Genomic DNA, 25,015 nt, shown 5'->3' with positions numbered 1-25,015 from the left:
TTAGTTAAAACTCATTTGTCCTCTTTGTCTAAGGGGATGTATTTTATCATGGACCATCTTGGCTCATCATTAAATTGTAAATAATGACAAGAAGGAAGTCTTTCACAGGTAGTTTAGTTTAGGAGCTGACACAAAACATGTCATATTCTTTCTTCTAAAGACTAAGTTAGCAGAACATCTAATGCCAGAGATACACAGTTTTGTGTGAACTGAATCCAAATGTGCAATCCTAACCCAAACCACAGTAGGATCTTTCTGGAGGGGAAGGAAGTCAGTTCCTCTGAACAAGGTCCTTTTAAGAAATGAGAATCAAGGCAGCATCCTTCATTAAGCATTTCCTTGCAGAGTTTAAAGAAGGTTGTAGACATTGTTGAGTCCTGCTACAACAGTGACTCTGTGGGGCAAAGAAGTGAGGCAGGCTTTGAGAGAAGAGCTACTCTGAGGCTTGGAGAGAAAAGAGACAGGAATGATGGACCCTGGAGAAGCTGAGTAACTTTATGGAAAACCTGAGGTTTCATTGGGACTGGCCTTCATTTCACACGAAGGGAGCAGAAGGCCAGCTTTGATGCAGGTCTGGGAATTCCATGGGCCTATGGGCAAGACATTTCGCCATTGGATTGAACAAAACCTCCTGTCACTGGTAATGATTAAAGCAGTATGGCTATAATAACTATCCTACAGCCTCGTGACCTCCATATAAAGGGGTACGTGATAGAGCTGATCTCCTGGAATGGAGTATAAATGATCATTTAAAGAAGGAATCTGCTTGCCTCACTGGAGGGTGGGCTATTTTGCTTGATCGGTGAAAAGATGCAACATACTTTGATTAACAGGGAATCAGACTATATAGTAAGATGTACTTAGCATCTAACTGTACTGTGATTTCTCATTGATAATTCGGGATCTCGTCATACTGCAGGGTCATCACTTGGGAGATGAGCAGGTGCTATGGTTCAGAGGGCATGGCAGCAAGGATATGATGGGGTCCATGGGTCAGTGCTCGTTCCCACTCTACCACTAGGCACCCTTTGACTTTGGTCACATCTAGTGGAATCATAGGTCATGGAATGAGATGCTGGGAGGTCATTTTGTTTACATCTGTGCCTCACAGGAGCTAGGGATTATCATCTACATTTTAAAGACAAGGCCGTAGTTGCTCAGTAAGAGTACATTAAGGGTGCAACACGGGGGAGGTGTAGACGAATGAGAGGAGGAAATCCAGGTCTTCTCATGTCACTGCTCTGCTTCTGAGTCTCAGTTTCCTATCTTTAATGGGCTCTATAAGGTAAGTGAGGATTCAGCATGTGTTTAGCGCACAGGGAGAAATCTCTGTGAATGAGATGATTGATTAAATGTAGTACTGATCACTTCCATTTCTAAGTCACTTTGTAGCTTCCAAAGTGCTTTCATCTGCATTATTTTATCCTGCTGAGGACTCACGGAGTTGGGTAAGCCGTAGGATTCCGTAACCACTTTCCATGGATGCTTCAACTGAGACTCAGCAGGGTTCAGTGGCGTCCTCAAGGCCACACCAAGGTCAGAACCAGGACTCAAGCTCCTGCCTTCTGATTCTGAATCCGGGGTTTCTTCCACCATAGAACAATAGATAATGGACAGTTTACTCTATTTATCATTCACTTCAATGACAGCAGAGTCTTCAGCGTCACAACATGGTCAAAATAGACTGTGAGGGCAAGGAGGTTCGCGGTAGCAAACAAACTGAGCTCATCAAAATGTTCTCGCAGGCAGGCTTGGTTGCCGTGGCCTTTAGGAAAGCCTTGGCAGTCCTGCTGAGGACAGTGTCAGCTACTCACCTCGTCCAGCTTTCCCTGAGGAGCTGCCTCTTGGCTCCAGGGCCAGACGCAGGTGCTGCCCTAGAGGACACAGGGCAGGGGTGGGGGATGTGGAGGGAGAGGAAGATTTCTTCTGAGGTTTGGAGGCCATGGATTGAGAGCACACCCCTGGTGTGGGGACTGGACCGTGTGTCCCACAGCAGCAAGCTTGCTTGGTTTTGGCACACAGCAGGAGAAACAGCCTGGGGACCCCAGGATTCTTGCGCCACTGAGGTTTTTCTGAGGGGCAGGGAGAAGGACACTGAGAGAGTATGAAAGAATAAAAGTAGCCAGGCTAAAGGAAAAGCCCCATTTTCGTTCACTTAAAGATAATTTCTAATCTCCCTACTTCCCCAAATGATGTGTTATGAATTACAGTAAAAAAATTATACATGCATGTATATGTGGCTAAAATAAAGACAGATAGGAAATAAGGGCCCATACAGAGAAAGTTGGGGTGGTCCCATATGACCATTTAACAGTCCCAGAAAATGAAACCACTTTGTCTTCGTAAGGGAGACAAAGAATATATTTCTATCAGGATGCACCACTAGTATTCTGTGTCATATTCTTTTGAATATTTCTCCCACTGGAAATATCCAGCTAAGGGGAAATGCTTTACATTACAGCAGAAGAGAGCTTGGAAAATAGACAATTTTCCCACTTGAAGGAATCCTATTAAACCAGTGGTCCTTGTCCTTTTAAAGTCATAGATTCCTTTGAGAATTCCATGAATACCATACATCCTCTTCCCAGAAAAATGAAAGCTCCTACAAATTTAACTTATAATTTTAGGTCACCTATAAACCCCCAGAACCCATCCATTGACTTCAGGTTAATAACCTCTTCATTTAAAAAATTAGAAATGTATCCCTAATTTCAGAAATGCTGTCATAATGGTTTTTAACACCCTTTACTCTTCTTACTGGTGCTACTTTGTAGAATAAGAAACAATGCTGATAGGTTTTGTGGGAGTTTTATACACTTAAAAAAAAACCCTCAGACTTCTATTTTTGTTTTAAAATTTTCATATATATATATATTTCATAACTGGAGCCATGTAGCAAGTATGGGGAAAAATTGTGCCTTGTTTCAACAATTTTGCTAATTTTTAGGCTGAAAGATGACAGGTGACTAGAACTTACCTTATGTTGAATTAAAATAAATATTTCTCTTAAAAAGTAAAAAAATTAAAAATTAGAAATTAACACTTTATGAAATAATTTTTCCTTTACAAACAGATTCACTGCATGCAGTTGAAATGATTGTAATTAAAATGTAGGTCTGTAGCCAGTGTCACACAAAATATTCTGATTTCTATGAAATTCCCTAGCCTATGACATTTGTATTTTACATGTATAATCATTGCACATTCACTTATAATTTTATCTCAGTCTTTTATTGGTTTCTTTTAAAGATGCTATATAGCGTGCATTCCATTGTAATTTATATCTGATAATGTGTAATATTTGGTATAATAAGGAAAATCTGCCTTCACTGTAAATCAATTTTGATTACATGTAGAATATGGTATATAAAGTAATACTTTAATATCTACAACAGCCCACACACCATCCATAAGATCTCATCCTCCAAACTTGTGAATTCTTGGAAAAAATTACTTCCACATGTTCCTAAAACTACTTAAGATTTTTGACTGGTTGGTGGTCTATTGATTCTAAATATCTGACCTGTCAAAACGCCATCTTTAAACTTTAGTGATGCATAGAGGCTTGGAATTAGCCAGGGCTGAATTTATTACAGAACAAAGGGAGGTGATGATTAACACACCCATTTGAGCAGTAGGGGGGAAAAATAATCCTTGAATGGATTAGATGCCCTGATCCTAAAACCACATTCTCTGAATGTTGGGTCCTTGCCCAGAAATGAGGAGAGGCCACAAACACTGATGCCTTTTAAATGACAGGGTATCTCCATGGGACTCTGGTCAGGGACACTGGGGCAGAGAGTTGAGGGTCAGTTGGGAAAAAAAAGCCTTTCTCTCTCCTGTGGTCTAGCAGAGTTGAGGACCCACGCCCACTCTGTGTGTAGTAACCCTCAAAGCCCACCCGATTAGTGTTATTTAATTATCAGTCTTCCTGCCTGGCGGAGATTATGTTAAACTGTAAATAAATTCAATTTTATTTTGTTAACCGCTAGCCAGGGATCACTTATACATTTCTTTGGACTCCAGTAGGCTACTTTCAGGACTGGCATAGAGCCTGTCAAGAAGATAATGGGAATTATTATGCACTGTCCCTAGAGGCCGAGTCCTAGGCTAGCTCTTTCTATTCACTGGCAGTATCTGCTAGATTCTGAGCGCTCCCAGGTTGTAATTCCAGGGAAATTTATCTTTGTAAGAGTAGTCCGTGAACAGAGCACTAAACCCATTTTCTGACTGCTTTTCTCTTTTTCCTCTGCCATGTCTTACAGGCTTTATAAAAAGTATGTATTTAAAAAAAAATAACATTGTATAATAATATTGATGGAGATCGACTCTCAGAGAGACTCCTCCAACAGATGGGTCCCCTACCTGAGGAGGAAACAGACCGTTAGGAAAGTCCTTCTGACCCCCATTCCCTGGGAGGAGGAGCCCTTGAATCACAGGCCCAGGTGCTCAGGAAATCTGTCACTCTGAGATGGGCCAGGACATGGTGCCGTGTCCAAAACTTCTAAATACAGTTCAGGCTGGGTCATCATGACAGATGCTGAACTGGCACCACTATGAGGACTGAAGTGGGAACTCTGACAGTGCTTAAATGCTGCGGCCCCTGGGCTTGAACTCTTCATGGGCTCGGATTGGGAGAGGCAGTGCAGAGCCTCATGGGGAGCAGGGTGGGAGCCACTTTGGCAAGGAAATCCTGCTGCCTCTGCGACACCACTACTCCTTCAGAAGGCAACCAACACCCAACAACATACCAGCTATTTTAGAAGCTGTCCGTTTCTGAATTGCTGGCACACTTGGAGGACACTCTTTCTTCAAAGGTCATTGGGACCGTTCAAGGTAGGTAGGCCTGGGGAGAAACAGAGGCATGCTATGGCCAAGGTGTTGGCTGAGGAATGAATGGAATTAAGTGACCTGGTCAAGATGGTTCGAGGAGTCAGGAATGGAGGTAGGAATATTGACTCCGAGATTCCCAAATTGGCTTTTACGTAGAAGACAGTGTTAGGCTGTTTTACCTTGCTCCACTCTCTTGGCTATCACCAAAATTCCCATCAGGTTAGACTCCTTTGACAACTCACTCTCCTCTGGGGAGGGCTTTGTAGGAAAAAAAGAAGGCAGGAGAGACACCTGGCAGGTGGACTTTTCCTGGAGGAGTCTGGGGACTTGGGATATGAGGGTAAGTTTCTGAGGTTGGCAAGCATCTTAAGCAGGGGATGGTGTATTGTAAGAACACAGACACTGCTATGAATACAATTAATCCAGAGTGTTTGTTTCACTCTTAATGCTTGCCCCCTGCCCCCAAAGTAGATTCATTTCTGTTGTTAAAGCATTTTATTTTAGGGTTTCTGAAGGTGGAGTGGATGGTGGTTGATTCAAGCTTTGGGGTAAGAAAGACCTGGATCCTTTTCTTCTCTCTGATGCTTCTGGGTGAGTGGCACTGGGCATGTTACCTTGACTAAGTCTCAGTAATCTCACCTGTCAAATAGGTTATAATGCGCAACTCTCAGGTCTCACCTTGAGGCTCTTGGGAGCCTCCCTCAGGCACTAGATCTTTTCTGTCTCCTCAATGTATATATTTTCCTTAGCCTGAGCCAGAGGGTGAGAGCTCTTGACAAGGTTGTCAATTTGGAGTCAGGGGATCCTGCAGCCCCCCAGCTCTTTTCTGTCTTTCGCATCTCTTGTGGAGCAGTGCCCTTGGGCTGCTTCTTCAGCCAAGGTTGATCTCTCTGCTTCTCTGTTGAAGGCTAGAATTTGCTCTCGGGGCCCCATTTCCTAACTGAAGATCCAGCCTACATCTTTTCTCAGTGGTCTACCCTGTTTTCTCTTCTTTCAGATTCTAGTCATTTTCCTTCTCAACTAGTATGGCAGCCATCATGAACCTGGAGTAGACCTACGCAAAAACAGGCTTTCTTAGCTGGCATTTTTACTATTCCTTTGCTTTTCCCTCCTTCTGCCTTTCCACAATTTCTCCTTCTAACATATTCAATTCTGATAATTTTGCTTCAGGCCCTGAATTATTTTCTTCATTGTGTGATATTTTCCCATTCTACATTTAAAATTTTCTTTGTTGGGATTTGCTTTTCTCCTTTTGAAAGAACACAAACCTTCTTTCTCCCTCTCAAATGTGGATTGGCAAGTGATTGGGAAAAGATCTAACCCTGTGGCCACCTCCCTTTCCAAGTTATGGACAGAACTAACATTTAATATACTCCTACTGTGTGCCAGGGGCTTTACTGAGAGCCATGGGCATATCTGTTTTATGGAGGAAATCGGCTCAGGCAGGTTAAATCACTTGCCCAAAGTCATAAAGCTGGGTCTGTATGATTCTAAAGAAGGACCGTGCTGTTTCCCCCTCTTGGCAGCTTCTCTGGAAACCCCACTCCATTGCAGACAGCAGGGCCGCTTGCTGTGTGGGGGTCTAGAGGGTGCAGCAGCTCTGTGTGCAGGAGTCATCCTGTTCCTGAAGGAGAAGGCATCTCTGCACCCCATCCCCTGCCAGGTAACACACACACACACACACCCACACACGAAAGCATCACCAGCTCCAGCACTTGTAGAAAGGCTTGCTCCTTTCCTCATTTTACCCTTGTGATCACAGGCACCTTTTCTTCTTAGGTTCACGTGGAGGAGAGTTAGTATTGAGAATTTTCTAGATGATAGACTGTGACTGCTACTCACAGAAGTGACCAAAGTCACTGAATTCATTTGATGCCCCTGAAAGATTTCAGGTTAGACCTTGCCAACTCACGGTCATGGAAGGAAAAGCTAGTGGGATTCCAATAGCTTAGATTATGTGTAGAGGTGACCCTGTTGGGATTTTGTTGGGAACACAGCGTTCAATTAAAACACCTCATTACTAGGGATATAGTGGTCTCCTGAAGAGGATCAGAAGAATAGCATTCAAGATTCTTGATGTGGCTCCAGCCTTCTTCTCTGGCCACATTTCTTCTCTTGCTTTGCTAAACATACAGCGTTTCATTCATTCATTCATTCATTCATTTAACAAAACCAACATTTTACTGAGTGCATGATAGGTGCCAGACACTGTCCCAGGTGCTGAGGATACAAGAGGAATCACACAGATGTGGTCTCAATTACTTGCTGTTCTCTAGACCTGCTTGGTAGACTTTATTCCTGTGCCTCTGCCATAAAATTCCCTTTTCCTGGAAGATCTTTCTCCTCCTTTCCCATCTCTTCCTTTTCATCTTGCACACATCTCTCCATTAGGTCCAGAAAAGACCACCGGGCGGGAAGAAGTTCTTCTCACCTCTAAACCCCCATAGCATTTTGTTGATACTCCTTTTAGATCATACATGAAAATTAGCATTCATATATCCCTTTTACTACTGATAAAGTATTTACGTAAACACACAGACACACACTTCGTTAGTGATTCATAAAAATTTCACAAAGTAGGTACTAATGATACCCTCATTTTGCAAATGATAAAACTAAGGCTCAAAGAGGTTAAGTGACTTGTTCAAGATTAGACAGTTGGAAAAAGAAGAGATGAACTTTAGAACTTGGTCTTTTGAATTACAGTCCCTCAGCATGCTCTATGCCATGCTGGATTTTGACTCTTCTACTTTTATTAGATTATTTATTAACCTGTCCTGTCTCCTAAGTGATTTTGTAAGTTCCTGAGGATGTAGGAGCGTATCTTATTTAATTTTGTGCCCCTCACATTACCTAACACATTGCCAGGCTCAGGCTAGATAATCAACTAGTATTTGTTGAAAAAATAAATAATTGATTGAATGGATGAATTCTGAAAATTACTGGAGAAGTTGTTATGTTTGCCAGCCATTTAGCTCTTTTGTTCATCAAACAGATGGTTCTTTATGTTTGGCTTGATAGGTAGGGGAGATTTTATTTATTGATTTTTAACGTTTTTATTGGAGTATAATTGCTTTACATTGGTGCGTTAGTTTCTGCTTTATAACAAAGTGGTTGGGGAGATTTTAAACTCAGTGTAGCTGGTGGTGTCCTGAGCGTAATTTGAAGGGTATTGCATGTTCCTGGCTATACTCGAATGTCTACCCTACTTACATGTTTGACATTGCCACCTCCAAGGGCACTGTCTCCTGAAGTCATAGTTAAATTACACTCGTTCCTTGGAAACTGGCTGCTTAGTTCTTCCCCTTTAGCATATTAGCATGGGTTTATTTATTTATTGGTGCTCAGTGAGAATATCCTAACACGATATAAGGCAAGTTCTTCCAGGGCCTTTGGGGGAAGGCCTCCTTTTCACATCATGGAAATTAAAAGACCACTGTGGCAAACATCTGATGGTGTTAATGGTAGTAGCTGCTGTGACGATGGGGGTGGGGGTGGGAGGTTGGGAGTAGCTGTGGTTGCAAAGAGCAAATAAGCACCGGCTTAGGAATGAGCTAATGTGTCAATTCACTCAGAAAAAATACCAAGAGCCTTGTGAAGGGGCTTGTGTTGACAGCTCCTGGCCTAAAATTTACTGGTAAATCTTGAAGACCACCCAGTCCATCAGGATCAACTTTTGGAGGACCTCTGGGGCAAGAGGTATTTAGATCTGAATATTGCCACGTGGCTTCTGACCAATTTTTGACTATTCCATTTATGCATTTTCTGTGCTTTCATCAAGAATGTTTTCTGAACCAAAAGTTGGTCTCAAAACTTTTAATTTTATGGGGAGGATGAAATAAAATATTTGAAATTAGGATTGTTCTAGAAAATCCAGGACCCATATTTGTCCTTATTTTTTCTTGGCCTTCCCGACTACCTTGATCATTGGCATATAATCTTATCTGTTAATTTAGCACTTTACTGTTTATAAAGTGCTTTCATATATATAATTATCAGTTGATTTCTCCTCAAGTACAGATATATATTTAGTACTATCAAACAGTTCTGTGCCCTGAACTCTTGACTTAAGCCTGTGTAAACCAAATTATGTACAAGTAGGAACTACTTCAGCTGCCTTTTCTTGTCTCTCAATGCTGTCATTACACACTTCTCAAAGTCCAGACATCTTCCAAGTACTTTCTAACATTATTTTTCTTATGCTCTAGGCTGAAGCAAAAGAGTGATTTGACACTGACAGTGATCTTCAGTGATCTCTCTGTCACATTTGTATCTTTTACATGGGGGTGCTAGGAACAGGAAGTGAAATGCAACAAAAGAGGGCCTTTTACATTTGTTCTTACTTGTTAAATAATGTTAAGTTAGTGAAGAGGCCTAAAATATTCCTGAACATAACTGCTCTGCTACTATGAAAGGTAAATTCCCATCTGACCTGGCTTTGAATTTTCTGTTTTCCCCAAATAACTGATAATGTTTTAGTTTCCATAGAGCTATCTTCTGACCAAGCAGCCTGAACGTGAGCTCTGCATTTCCAAGTTCAGAGTGGGAAGCACAGAACTGTGCAGGTCTAGTTCTAAAACCTGGGCAACAGTTGACGGTGGAAAGAGCATCACCTCTAGTGTCAGACTAAGTCAAATCCCACTCTGACACCTCCTAGTTATATAATGTGAGAAGAGCTTTTTCATCTGCCAGACCTCAGCTTTCTCACTTATAAAGTGGCAGCAATAATGCCTACTTCATAGGGTTTTCTGTGAAAATTGCATGAGGCTTAAATATAAATGTATATAAACTATTTAGTGTAGTGCCTGTTATTTCTCTTCTTTTGTTTGCTTCCACCTTCAAAGCAAGCTGGAGCACTAGAGGCTGAACCTTTAATGACATTGAGCCTTCGTTTGATCAACAAGAAATAGATGTAGAAATGCCTGCCGCCACTTCTTTGCAAAGCCTCTTTAAAAGGCTTAGATCTCAGGGATGACGTTGGGTCCTTGCCTGTGGTCTGTATGTCAGTGAGAGAGGCGCTGGTTGTCAGGTGGAGAGTGCTTTAGGCAGCTGAAGGATATGTGCTCTCAGTCTCCCTAATTGGATTATTGGCATGGGAATTGCAGGCTTCAGGTTACCACCCCCCTTTTTCCCAAATAGAACTTGGAGGGCATGGAGGGCTCAGAGACTTCATTCCATTACTAAAGTCATCTAACAGGCTCATTTGAGTGTTTGCTATCATCATAATTTTAGTTTAATCCAACCTGGGTTATAGTTCATTCCCTTGAAGCTCTGGACTGGGTATCAAATGTGGGCTCAGTGCGTACTCAGGTCAGTGCCAAATGCTCTGCTTCTGCTGTATTTAGAATTACTCTATGAAAAGTTTCATCACCAGATTTTGCTAAGCTATCTGATAAAATCTGATGTCCCAGAACCAATTTCCACTGCAGAGGTCCTCTGGGAATAAGAATTTACTTGAGCCTGGTACAGAGAGTGCAACCTGGGTTATAGCTTCTGATGTCTCCTATGGTGTGAATGGGAGCCCTGAGATGACTGTGGGTGGGTCTTGGTTTTAGAGACTTTGGGACTTAAGAAGTAGGCCAAGGAGTGGTTGCACTGCCAGTATCAGTTAGGGGGTACCACTCAATGTAGTCGTGTCCCAGTTATTGGCAGAAACAAAAACAAGAACGATTGTTTGATTGTCATCTGGTTTGGGTCTTTCTCTTTTAATTGTTTCAAGCTATTTTCTCCCTTGGGTAAAATATGACAGCTGAGGTCCAGTCTCATGGAAGTGGCTTGTGCATCTAGTCTCAGAAAATTCAGCGTCTCTTATCTGACTCTGCAGTAGTCTTCTACCACCCATCTTCCATATTGAAACCAGGCTATCGTGTATCATTCATTCAGGAGATGTGGCAAAGCATGAAACTCAGTTTATGGAATTCATAGTCTAGAAGGGAAGACCGAACCATCATCACCTACATTTAAAAGAAAACTTTGGTATAAAGAAAATAAAGTCTAAACTCCGTATTATGACACACACATTTTTCCTAAAATATAAACTCCACGTGGCCAGGGATTTTTGTTTTTTCCCTGATGATGTCTCAAGAATCTAGAAAAGTGATTGACACATACTAAATGTTAAATAAGTTGTTGTATAATTGCGTTGAGCCTGATTTTCCAACTTATCTCTTATCTCACCTCCCCTCTTCCCTTATGTATTTTAAGCTCTGGCCATATCTGTGTGCTTGTAATTTTCTAAAAATGACAAGTTCTTACTTATGCTATTCCCAGTACCTGAGATTCTGTCCCCATAGTTTCTTTGCTTGCTCATATTAAACTCATATAAAGCGCATATAGATTTCAAGCCCACTCTCAAATGTCACCTCGTGACATCTTCTCGATCCTCTTGTCCATTGGCTTGTTTGCTCTTCAAAGCTCCTGGTAGTGCTTTGCTCCTATACATCTGCCAGAGCACCTATCACAGTCCATCTTCTTTAACAGTTTCTGTATCCTTCCTACAAGATTGTTAGCTCCTTCAGAGTAAGAACCTGTTGTGTCTGTCTTCCCACATGAATACACAACTTGATCTATACAAAGCAGAAATGTTTGGTGGAATAAAAATGGAATTAAAGGGCTTCCCTGGTGGTGCAGTGCTTGAGAATCTGCCTGCTAATGCAGGGGACAGGGGTTCGAGACCTGGTCTGGGAGAATCCCACATGCCGCGGAGCAACGGGGCCCGTGAGCCACAACCGCTGAGCCTGTGCGTCTGGAGCCTGTGCTCCGCGACAAGAGAGGCCGCGACAGTGAGAGGCCCGCGCACCTCCATGAAGAGTGGCCCCCGCTTGCTGCAACTGGAGAAAGCCCTCGCACAAAAATGAAGACCCAACACAGCCAAAATAAATAAATTAATTCATAAACTCCTACCCCCAACATCTTCTTCAAAAAAAAGGAATTACATATAATTTCACATGCCTGCAATCCTTGGGAGGTAGAACCGATGCAATTTGGATTTGGCTGTCAATAATATTTAAAATGGAGAGAATAATAATAACTCTTAGAGTTGCTCTATTAAATGATGGTATGTATGTAAAGTCTTAGCAGAGTGCCAGTAAGTGCTCAATACATGTTGACTATTAACTCTTTGGTTGGGATCGTTGTTGAGAGCTTGTATTCGTCTCACTGTCCAAAGTCACTGACATTGTTATCAGCAGAACCATTAGATTCTGTCTTTATCATACAGATATAAATGTGATTTTTGAGAAGGAAGGTATCTTTTCCTTGACCCTAATAATAAAGTAAGGAAATACTAAAGATAAGGAAACTGAGGGTTGGTGAAATGAGGTGACTTTCCAAGACCCCACTCTTGGTGGGTAGCAGAGCCCTAAAAGTAAATGTGCCTTGTTACCTGTAGTAAAAAAATGATTCCTTAAAATTATTAGTTAAGTGGAGATGAAAATCACCTGGCAGACCGTGAAATATGTTCTAATAACGTCTAATTTTTTAAAAAAAATTTATTTATTTTGGTGCGCCGGGTCTTAGTTGCAGCAGGCAGGATCCTTTAGTGGCGGCATGTGGGATCTTTTAGTTGTAGCATGCGGACTCTTAGGTGAGGCATGCATGGGGGATCTAGTTCCCCGAATAGGGATCGCACCCAGGCCCCCTGCATTGGGAGCGTGGAGTCCTACCCCCTGGACCACCAGGGAAGTCCCCTAATGTTGAAATGAAGTCAGAGAACATATAACTCAGGCTTTTTCTATACATGTCAACCAAATCAGCTTATCGTGGTTGGGTTGCTGCTGTTAGACTTGGTGGTCTTTAAGCTGTACTACGAATCCATCCGTTAAACATTAAACTTAAAAGAGACTTTATAGCGGCCCTAATTAAATGTGCATGTGCTGTGCTATAAAGATCAAGGAAAATAGGGACCAGAATAGTTATGTGACTTGGCCAAGATCAAACATGTTAAGCTATTTCAGTTGTAAGGATGGCCAAAACAGTTGAAGGGTCTTACAGAATTGCTGACTGCTTTGGCCAGGGATGAATGTAGTAGGATCTTGGGGAGACGTGATCGTTGATTCAGGAGACAGGAGACCTACTTTGTAGGCCATGTGGTTTTCAATTTTTCTTAGTCTCAGTTTCCTTATCCACAAAATGGACATAAAAATATAGGCCATGTCTAGCTCATCCAATGGAAGGATATATTAGGTAATATGTAAAATATAAATTAAGAAACTATTTTATTATTGCTACTATTTTGTATGAGTTGAGAACTGAAATTCTCTCTAAGCTAAACTCAACTTTCTCTAGGAACTTAGCGTTAACCGTATCCATTTTCTCAATGTGAAATAGGTCAGAGATAGAAAATGAGTGACACAACGAACGGATGGTCAGATTCTCCTTCTTAGAGATTTTTTTTTGGATGGTAATAGATAAGTTAGTTTGACCCTATGAGTCGGTCACATGGTATTCTCCAGTGACTTGTAGCTGGCTTAGCGCAGGTTCCCAAAGTTTTCTTCTTTAACTTCCTTAGTTATGTATAACTTTATCATTTATGTTCTGACTTACTAAAACTTTCCTTGTTAAAATACTACTCACAAGAGACGTCTGATGGCCAAGACATCTTTCCAGGTCATTCAAATGAGTTCCTAGTGGTTATTTTTTGAAGGCAGGAAGTCACAAATTGCCAAGAATGAAAAAACCTTGAAAACACAGAGGTGTTTTCTGATCTTCAAAAGACTGATTATATTTCTGAATGGATGACCTGATCTGATTGAAATAACCCACCCGCTCTGTATGCATTTCTTACATTTATGACTTAGGTAACTTGGTTATACATTCTGATTAATAGCTGAAATAATTGATCTGTTTAGCCGAAATATTTTATATAACTATGATTTAGAAATATATTTTACAAAGAATGAAACTTTATTTTTACCTAGGCTGTTGATGTGGACTCTGAGATTACTATTTGAAGGGTATTGTAGAGCAGTTTATGTCACAGGTAACCCTCATTACTCTAGGGGTTCAAAACAAACTATATAAAATATAATACTAATTTTGTTTCCAACCTATGGAAGTTAAAAAACAATCAAGAATGGAAAATTACATGATACATTCGTGTGACTGAAAATGAGGGCTGGTGCCTGCATTCTGTATATAAAAGTCACTTGGACTCTATTTTGTGAGGGAGTGAGAGTAGAGGAGCACAGAGTATTTCCAGGGAAACAAATAACTGTCTCTGAAAATCCTCTTCATGGGAAAATACTGCCTATGCCTCCACATCTTGTCCATTTCTTTATTAGTAACCATGAGTTCCCCAGGAATGTTCCAGCCCTCTCAGATCCCTCTGTTTTCTGAATTCCTATGAGACATACAGGAAAATGTGTAATGGTGTGGAAAACTGCATGGTAGTATTTGTCTTGGTCTCTGATTATTTGTGAATGCTCCCAGTTTCCACTTGTACTGTAAATACCTTTAAGAGGAGCTCCATTGTGTACTTTGATATTTCCCAGAATCTAGCACAGTGCTGGGCACATAGTAAGCACTCAGTAGATGCATAATTAATCAACACTAACTGGGAAATTTCCCAAGGTCTGGATTCTGTTTCAAATTATCTGAATGGTATCTCATATAGGGCCACATGCTGATAGGTGCTTATTGATGGGTTTGATTGAAACTATAAACAGAATACTAACTCAATTCTTTAACTCCTATGATAATGTGAATGTGAGCTCCCAGTCTTTTTTCTCATTTAACTTGTCTTTCCCAGACAGTTTTAAATTTGATGCTTCTACAGTTTTTTAAACTCCAACTTATCAATTAATTCTTTCACAAATCATGGTTTTGGTGTTTTACCTAAAAAAAAAAAAACATGAACAACTAACAATCTATATTACAAATGATTGGCCATTGAGTTACTTAGAACTAAACTATACAATTTGTATAATGATCTTTGAAAAGGATTATCTCTTTTGACTTATTTACATGTTATTTTGGACTTTTTCCTAAATAAAAGTTTTTAAGTAGAAGAAAAATATTTTTGATGCTTCTAATTGAGGTCACCTGGGTTATCACTGAAAATTGCATTAGGAAGGAGTCTTACATTCTTTAAGCCATTGGAGGTGGAAGAGATTATAAGAGATTTCAGTTCAATCCTTTTAATTGTACTATGAAGAAATAGGTCCATTGCGGCTAAGTGACTTGTCCAAGGTTATTCATCAATCCATTTAATGTTACATTTTGAGTACCTGTTTGTTTGTTTGTTTTTTTGCGGTACGCGGGCCTCACACTGTTGTGGCCTCTCCCGCTGCGGAGCACAGGCTCCGGATGCGCAGGCCCAGCGGCCATGGCTCACGGGCCCAGCCGCTCGGCGGCATGTGGGATCCTCCCAGACCGAGGCACGAACCCGTGTCCCCAGCATCGGCAGGCGGACTCTCAACCACTGTGCCACCAGGGAAGCCCTGAGTACCTGTTTTATTCCAGATGACATAAGAGAGTTAAGAGCAGTCTCTTACTTCCTAAATCTCCAGCCACAGTTCCCATTCCAATCCTAACCTCAAGTTGGCTACCTTAAAAATATTATCACTTAGTGCAGTGATATCTTTCCTTTCCTTTCCCCCTTCCTAAACACACATTGGAGAAATTATATGTCCAAAATTTTTGCTGGGCCCTGCCTGTTTCCAACTGTTTCATAACCGTAGCACTTTATGGTAAGGAGATTTCATAACACTTTGCTTCCAAAGGTAGGACAAGACTATTTTTTAAAAATCTTGCTTCAGGAAGTTCTTGAAAAATTCCCAATTTTAGTGATAAGTGAGGAGCCCTTGGCATATCGCAGAAACAAAATGGGATTTGGGAATCCATGTCTCAAGGGATCAGATTACTGTGTTTGGAGAGTGTGTGAGGACATCATGGCTCTGCTACCGAAAAGCAGATAACATCAGGCTGGGATAGAGCCTGATTGTCACCCAACAGCGCTCACCTTAGAAAAGCAGCTCCACTTTTCTGTACTTGAAGGAGACAAATATTAGCTCCTGTTCAGTCCAAGATATAAAATGATATGCTTATACATGTAGTATCTAGTCATATAACTTTTTAATGTTTTTGATGAAGATGGTGACTGGACCAGTGATCGTGGATAAACTAAAGATTTGGGGCAGAGACTTCCGTGTTATTTAGGAGCTTGGTTCAGTTCTGCAGTGTGCTGAATGTCTTCAGCAGTGATGCTGCCCGGGTTTGAGAGAGGAGCACACTAGGGCTAGAAGAAAAGAAAATTAAAGGTGTCATGAGAGGGGTTGTTCACAGGCCTAGAAACCTGCTCCAGTTAGTGAGGATGGCAGCAAGATGATACGGCTTTCTGTCCCAGCCTCCTTCCATCCTGCTAGTGTCAAGGACTGGTACCCAAGGGGTCCTGACCTTTGACAGCATTGAAAAGCCAGTTGTCAGAGTAAGACATCATTGTTTTCAACCTTTCTTTATGTATGTATTTAATTATGGGGGAAGCAATCGGAATCCTAGATGTTAAGGGTGAGTTAGAGAAATAGGTTCTTAGGCTTGGCTTGCAGTATCGTGTGACATAAGGAAACTGTACTAGCTAATCCAAGTTTGGAAAATATTAGGAGATAAAGTTCTTGGCATAGGGCCTCTAAAAGTAAAAAATCTGAAAAATTACAGAAAATTCTCTAGTAGATCTGACTCTAGGCTTCTCCATCTGTCTACATCCCCCCTGCCTCCCCACCCCCCCACCACCACCACCAGCCCCCTCTTCATGAGAACAGAAGACGAAAGAGGAAAGGACCATCTGGCCCAGCATGCCAGCTTTTTATTTGGTTGCTCTCAATCCTACCTTCCTGTTTGGATCAACCCTCCCCTCTGCCCATACTTCAGAAACCAATCAAGGTGTCTCCTAAACTCATTTATTCCCTTTGTTTCAACCACCTTCTTGGGTAACTTTTTCCATATGCTTACATCCTTGCCTCACAACAGACATTTTTTTTTTTCATCCAAAATGACCTGATTAGACTTAGGAAAAGCCATTTACTCAACTATACAACAAAGTGTTTCTAAAGATCCCAAATAACTTTTCATTACTTTTGATGACCAGGATATATAAATGGAGGAAAACTCAATGTGTTTAAAAATAACTGACTGAAGGACAGTGATGCTGAGTGGTATGGAATTAAAGAACACATTGTTGTTAGCATTGAATCTTTTACCCCAAGTTAAATGGTCTAATCTAGATTTGCAGCTATAGTCTGTGATTATTATTATTTTTAAAATTTGGCATTTGTCTATTTTGTTGCTCCAGTTTGGCTTCATTCCCTTCAACATGGTGACATTAGTACTCTTTATGTTGCCTATTGTGGACCAATTTTCTTCAGCTGTTGCTAAAACTTACTAAAATGCCAGATGTCATGTTGGAAACACGAAACCTGAAAGAAGGTCATAAATCACAAAAACAAACCATAAAAAAAAAATAATAAAATACGCTGAGTGCTGTGCTCTGGAGCTTCCCAGCTTTAAGTCTCCTTTTGTTCACCCCTCTCCCCACCCCATCGAGCTCCCTACCCTGCATCCATCTTTTAGGGCCAGGGGTGTGGAGGGAGCTCAGCAGTTTCTCACCTAAGTCTTGACTGTTTATTTTGCAGATTCCGAGCAGAGCACTGGTTCAGACTCTGAGGTGATCACTGAGCGGTCTTCCTGCTCCTTTGACACTCACACTGACCTGGGCCCTGGTGCTGCAGGCCCTGTGCCTGCTGCCATGTCTTCCATGGAGGAGATTCAGGTGGAGCTGCAGTGTGCTGACCTCTGGAAGAGGTTCCATGACATTGGAACCGAGATGATCATCACCAAAGCAGGCAGGTAAGGACAAGTTCCTTTGCAGAGCCACATTCGAAGAACAGGAAAACAAATGTAGGAGCTGTTACATTTTTCTTTTCACTTATTTGTGGTAGTAGCATTGGTGCAGCCAAAGCAACTCACACTCACTTTTCAGCATTTGGATGTCTTGATAAAGTGCTTTTCTTGTGTTTACTGTGATTTTGCTATTTTCCTCCAAGGACCACTCAAACCTAAATCGCCTCTGACCTCACAAACATTTTCTGCCTGCAAATGTATTCCAGCTAATACTGGAGATCCATGGTGCGTAACAGTCAAACAATAGATTTCCAAAGCAAGTGTTACTTCACCAACCAATGTTTTCAAGAGAAAAAGCTTGCATCTTCTAAGGCATTTAAATCAGTCAGGTATTTTTGTAAGAATTTTGTTTTTGGTAAAATTTGGGCTTGGTGCATTTTTGGAGCCCTGAGGATTGATCCATTGTGTTTTATAGTTGGCTTGAAATGTGATTACTTTAATGGGACCTGGTGGAAACTTGCAAAATGATTTATGTAAGGATGATAAAAGTTTTAAAAACACAGCATCTCTTGAAATAAACAGTTAATTAAGCTACTCCTTTATTGGTATCTTTAAATTTTTCATGGTTAGGTATCTGTTTTGTGCTGGATATTCAACATGTATTTCATTATTTAAACTTCGCAGGAATCCTATGAGGTAGGATGTGATAATTCCATATATGGATGAGGATGCAAAAGCTGGAAGAGGTTAATTAACTTGACTAAGGCCACACAGGTAGTAAAGGGCAGCTCCAGAATTCTACACAAATCTGTTTGGCTCCAAAACAATTGTCTCAACTGTTTGTAAGTCTGCACTGTTAAGAAATGGTTATAGCTTTTGCCCCTTGGATTTAAAATGAAAATGATTTAAATCAAAATAAATTTGGACTGAGTTTATTAGTATATAGGAATAGTTCACTGAAATTAAAATAATGATAGTGCTTTCATATTTACAAAGTGAACCCACTGTCTCACATCACAGAGACCAGAAAGACTCACCTCATTGATCATAAGCTGTCTTCATGCACATAGATGTTTAAAGTAAAAGCATAGTTTGATTGGGTCTAGTTCACTTGAATGCACATAGAGAAACCTCTCAATACAATAATATATCACAAAAAGGTGAGCTTAAAATGAACCTGAAGTCTTATTCATTTTCATCCTCCTCTGTAAACCCTCTTCCTTCTTTAAGTTTTAGTAGAGAATAAAACCATTAAAAAGCTTCTTAGGAGGAGCAATTTTGAAGGAGAATTACTTTTCGGAATTTCTTGTTTTTAAAATTGAAGTAGAGTTGATTTACAATGTTGTGTTAATTTCTGCTGTACAGCAAAGTAATTCAGTTATACACACACACACACACACACACATATACACATTATTTTTTATATTCTTTTTCATTATGGTTTATCACAGGATAGTGAGTATAGTTCCCTGTGCTATACAGTAGGACCTTGTTGTTTATCCAGAATCACTTTCAAAAACCATCTCTTTATTGTTACTTGTGTTTCAGTCTACATCTTTTTTTTTTTTTTTTTTCAGTCTACATCTTGAGTCTACATTTTGAGATATGACTTGGAAAGAAACAGCAATTCAAGGAAAAAGTGTTTACTCTTTTTCTTAGTTTTTGGCAAGGGCATTGGTTTGGTGAGAGGGGAAATATTACTTTTTTTGTCTGTAAGATTTTCCAGTTTTTATTTTGGGTCTTTACTTACTACTATTATGTCTGTGTATTTTAGTCACTTTTGTTCCTGATATCATTCCCTTGTTCCCTGCACTTCAGTGAATTCAGTTTACCTGAGCACCTCCTTGACAATTCTCCTGTGACCTCATTTCATGATTTTCTGCAATGTTTACTTTTCCATATCTCTGCCTTCACAAATTCATGTTGATACCTGAATATATCCAGAGATTCCCAGCACAGACATACAGTTTGTTCTTTAATCATATCCCTTTATTTAGGTTTAGAAACTACATTCATTGCTTCCATATTGGAGTGCCTCAGCTGTTGCTGTTGCTACCAGTAGCTCTGCTCAAGTAATTCCAGAACCACTCAGAAACATGCAAAGAAGTCTTCCTCTTCTGTGAATTTTTTTCATTCCCTCCCCATCCTCCAAGTTGATTCTTTCCTTTTCACTTCATTTTTCTTCCTATGCAGTGTCTTTTTCAGTTTTAACTCCAATTTCCATTTTCTTTCTTTCTTTTTTTTTTTTTTTGCGGTACGCGGGCCTCTCACTGTTGTGGCCTCTCCCGTTGCGGAGCACAGGCTCCGGACGCGCAGGCTCAACGGCCATGGCTCATGGGCCCAGCCGCTCCGTGGCATGTGGGATCTTCCTGGACCGGGGCACGAACCCACGTCCCCTGCATCGGCAGGCGGACTCTCAACCACTGTGCCACCAGGGAAGCCCCAATTTCCATTTTCTTAGTTACTGTTAGTTATGTATGACTCGCTGTTCTTTTTCCCTCTCAGAAGATCTTAGTCACCACCTACTTCTTCTCACATCCCAAAGTATAATCCCGTTGATTCAGAACTACTGTAGTCTACAGAGCCCTCAATCTTTGAATGCACCAACAAAACCTGCATGATCAGCACCATGGACAGAGGTGTTTGTAGGGATGAACGGGTTTGGAAGTCAAAAGAATTGGCCTAAATTTAGGCATAAAATTAAAACCAAACACATCTCATTTTATGAATATGAAAGATTAGTTTTTCTCTAGGATGTTATGACATTACCTGATATTCTGTGCTAAAATACTGACAAAAAGAAAGAGCAACTTTGGTCAGATTTTAAGAATTGTCAGAGAATGTTAAAGCAAAAGGTCACCTTAAGGATTATTTAGTTCCTTTCCTCTGTTTTATAGATGGTGAGGTTAAATGGCTTATCCAGAGCCACACAGCTCATTCATTTTAGAACCTGAGTTCTGAAAAGAGACAGGTAGCTTCTCTACTCAAGGTCATATAAGTGTTTCAGACAAAACAGGTATTGACTTTAAAAACACCTTAACCCCTTTTTTTTAAAGTCATCAAGAAAATAAATTTATCTCTTTCAATGTAATGCAGCCTCTTCAGATGGCTGAGAGGAACCACATTTTCGTATCTCAGATAGCAAGGGAGAGGACTTTCCATCCCCGGCAAGATGCTCTCCAAATATTTATATATACAGGGCAATCACAAATCATTGTTATTAAGTCGGGAATTAATGATCTATATATACATGTATAGACCAAGGTTCCCAAATTTTTGGAAAGAGTTAATGTGAGTCAAAGTGCCTCACCTATAGTGAATGTTAGATTTAGTCATTATGAGCAACCCACCATCAAACTTCATTAGCCAACCATAAGACTAAAATATAAGGCTTTGGGGACTTCCCTGGTGGCACAGTGGTTAAGAATCCGCCTGCCAATGCAGGGGACACAGGTTCAATCCCTGGTCCGGGAAGATCCCACATGCGGCAGAGCAACTAAGCCTGTGTGCCACAACTACTGAGCCTGTGCTCTGGAGCCGGCGAGCCACAGCTACTGAGCCCATGTGCTGCAACTACTGAAGCCTGCATGCCCTAGAGCCCATGCTCTGCAACTGCAGCAAGAGAAGACACTGCAATGAGAAGCTTGCGCACCGCCAATGAGGCGTAGCCCCCGCTCGCACCAACTAGAGAAAGCCTGTGCCCAGCAACAAAGACCCAACGCAGCCAAAAATAAATAAATAATTTTAAAATAAAATAAAATATAAGGCTTTCTAATTAAGCTTGTGAGGGTAGAGAAAGAAAATCTAAAATGATATACCAGTAGAAGCTTCTGAAAAGTTATAAAGTGGGAAAGAATTGGTAATATATTATTCTTTGTAAATATTTAAGAATTAGCCATCATCCCTGTTGAAGGTCTGTGGTCCCTCTGTGCTTTCCCCCCCAAATATGATTATGATGTCACCAACCAATTACCAGAGGATATTTGCTTTTTGAGTTGTTTCTGTTGAGTAGTAGAGCGTGTGACTAGCACAGAAAGCCTGTCATGTAAACAACCAGTGCACATTTGCAAGATGGCTGTCTGGGGTCAGGGTATGGTCTATGGCCGTGAAATGGAGCAAAGCCAATTAGGCCATATGTGAATCAAGCCTGTGACCTTGACCTCATTAGCACCATGCTCTGCCCAGCTCAACTAACTGGCCCCAGATGGTTAACCTTAATGCAGCATTTTGTGTACAAGTACTCTAGAGCACATTCAGGGCAATCCAAATTTTTGAACCAAGCACTTCTTATGTCTGTTTCCTAAATTCACGACATGCAAAAGAGTTTGATGTTTTTCTTCTTTCTTACGGTTAAAGAAGAAGGGTGAATTTTGTTTTAGTCTCCTTGAAACTCAATACCTCTTTGGGGCTGCTCCCTCTTCTCCTCTTCAATTATGAGAGTAGTTGTAAAGTGTCATATCCTGACCTCGCTTGCTTTGGCAAGTTTAACAAGCCATTGTGGTAGAAACGAGGTATTGCCCAGAGGCCACTAGAATTCATTTGGTATTTGCTCCCTATTCTGCGGTGTCCTTCCTCTGACAGACACGTTGACAGCCTGAGAACTTGCAGAAATTTTTCTACAGCTTTATGCATAAAAATAAAAAGACTTTGGTGGTCCTTCATTTGGGAACTGGTAGCACATTCCTTTTTTTCTTCTTTTCTTGAGATATTATTTTTAGAGTGGTCATTTTCAAATAGACTCAATCAGAAAATATTTCATGATTACTACAATCAACTGTGACAAGCTACTTGGGGAATAAGAAGAATATAAGTTATTCAAGTATATTAAGTATAAGAGTATAAGTATATTTAAGAGTGTTATAGTCTAATAGGAAATGTATATACACACATTCTATCTATCTATGTATCTCTCGTCTATCCATCTATCTCACATTAAAGATTAACTAATACTATAAAACAAGTTATGGTATGAGGTCTTTGAGTGTATGAATAATCAAACAGTTCAATTTAAGTTAAGAAGAGGTGCTATTTCAGCAATGTAAATCATCAGCATATTTGACAGTGATCATTTCCAAAGTGAAAAAAAAACAGCCAACTTTGAGAATTAGAGGATATGGGACTTTGTGTGCTTAGCATTCTATTAAGAGACTCATCAAGCTTTTACTCTTGCTACTTCTCCCCCTCTGACTGCTGAGCTTCCTACGTTATTCCCATCCACAGGAGGATGTTTCCTGCCATGAGAGTGAAGATCACTGGCCTGGATCCACACCAGCAGTACTACATAGCAATGGACATTGTACCTGTGGACAATAAAAGATACAGGTAAGGATGACTCTGAGATGTGGAACTGTGGGCATCACCAGTATCCCAGGATGGTTCTCTAAACTCATTAGATGAAGCATTTTAACAGTGCACTGTACAATGTACTGGATGAGGAACAAGGATGGAGGACATGCCAATGGCCTGTGGCAGAACACCAGACAGGAAGTAGTCCCTAGAGGTAGGAAGTCAGAACCAGTAATGGTTTGGTCTGGAATCCTCCTTACATCTCTCTAAAGAGTGGGATTGTATAATGTCTGCCAGAGCAGCAAAAATCAAATGGATCTTAAGTCTAAAACTAACTCACTTAACATTGAAAGTGATTAACATATTGAATGATTTGGTTTATGAAGTACTAAGTGAGTTGAGATGATTTATTTTGGAAAATGGGAGGAGAAGTGGATTAGTACAATACCTTCAATCATATATCTGATGGATTATCCTGTGGATGATGGAGGGGAAGAATGGGAGAATTGGGTAAGACCTCAAGAAGAACATCTAGTTAAGGGGAATTTTTGTTCATTAAAATGGGTTGTGAACAAGTTTGCTAAATAACTTTCCTTCAAAGCCATTAAAAGCCAACATAGTCTCCATGTGTCTTACACATAGTTCTTGTCTGAAACAAGTTGTGGCTTAATTGATCTCCTGAGCTCTCAGTCAAATCAGTGAGTCATGGCTCATTTTTGAGATATTTCAGAACTTGGCCCTGAGCCCATGAATTTGGAGGTGAGAGGTGAATAGAGAAGACCATTGCTTGTATTTTAGAGGGTGAGCTGGCTAAGAAAGAAGTGGTCTTGATGTAGGGCTTAGGAGGGGAGATGCTCTTTTCTTTAAAAACATCCTCCATTTCAATGAAAATGGAGGTCTCTGCCTTAGTGCAGCCATTCCCAGAAACACCGCTAAGTCTTCCCAGTTAGTGGGAAGCCTTTGATTAACCTAGTCTCATTTCCAGTGACTTTGTGGGAAAATAATGTGGAAGGTGATGATGTTCAAAACTAGGTTTTCATTGAAATGCTTCTAAATTCAGACTCTTAGCTAGGAAATGGTTAACACGTGAGAGGCTTGGAGGGTCTCTGCACATGGCTGTGTTTTATAGGACAATATGGAAGATGTTTTTAATAAGGAACCAAATCCTGAACAAGTGGCCAATGGATTATATGGTTTGCATTTGAAAGGTGAAAGGTTGCAGTAAAATACCTTTTCCATAGCTAAACACGTGGGTTCAGGATGCCTGTGTGCACACAGGGGTGCAAGGCAAGGAGAGGAAGAAGAAAGAAAAAGGACTGTGAGAATGTTTTCCTTGTGAGAGCTGCAGCTTTGATCATTAACTACAACACTTTCCTGCCCTCCCCCACCCATCTTGTTTTCCATTTCCATCTCTATTTCATTTTCCCTTGTTATCCACCCTTCTCTCTTTCTCCTCTGTATTCTCTGTTTAATCCATCCTACTCCATTCTTCTCATCTCTTTGTGTCTCCTCCCTCCTGTCCCTAATTGTTTCCTGGGCCTGTATTCCCTCTCTGCATCTGTCTCTGAGTTCTCCTCTCGCCCTCTCTGTCTCAGATATGTGTATCACAGCTCCAAGTGGATGGTGGCTGGCAACGCTGATTCCCCTGTGCCCCCAAGAGTTTATATACACCCTGATTCTCTAGCTTCTGGAGATACTTGGATGAGACAGGTGGTCAGTTTCGACAAACTCAAGCTGACCAACAATGAATTGGATGATCAAGGACATGTGAGTCAAATAATCCCATCTTCCTCTTCCTCCCTCTTCCCCCTTTTTTGCTCTAGAAATGACTAGCCCCACGCTTTTTTCAAACATGTAAAATAAGAATCTTTTTGAGATTCTCAGATTCATTTGAGATTTTGATCATCTCAAATGAATCTTTGAGTCATTTTAAGTAAGTAAGCATAAAATGTTTTTTTCCTTTTGTGAAATTACATTTATTACGAATCAAACATTTAGCAAACGTCTGCTGTAAGTCAGGTTGTGTTTATCAGACAGAGTTCTTGTGCTCCAGGAACTCACG

The 25,015-nt window shown here is 40.7% G+C and overlaps 1 protein-coding gene across 1 annotated transcript in view; it reads left to right on the top strand.

Annotated features, from left to right (window-relative positions):
* TBX15 (T-box transcription factor 15) overlaps positions 1-25,015 on the top strand; it is a 99,389-nt gene that overhangs the window by 40,700 nt on the left and 33,674 nt on the right. Inside the window, exons 2-4 of the mRNA XM_024764912.1 lie at positions 17,460-17,673; positions 22,888-22,989; positions 24,549-24,720. Coding sequence (XP_024620680.1) covers positions 17,460-17,673; positions 22,888-22,989; positions 24,549-24,720 — 488 coding nt within the window. The remainder of the gene's footprint in view (positions 1-17,459; positions 17,674-22,887; positions 22,990-24,548; positions 24,721-25,015) is intronic.

This window comes from Neophocaena asiaeorientalis, unplaced genomic scaffold (genome assembly GCF_003031525.2).
Source record: "Neophocaena asiaeorientalis asiaeorientalis breed wild unplaced genomic scaffold, Neophocaena_asiaeorientalis_V1.1 scaffold62, whole genome shotgun sequence".
NCBI lineage: Eukaryota > Metazoa > Chordata > Mammalia > Artiodactyla > Phocoenidae > Neophocaena > Neophocaena asiaeorientalis.
This window is presented reverse-complemented; position numbering and strand designations above follow the sequence as displayed.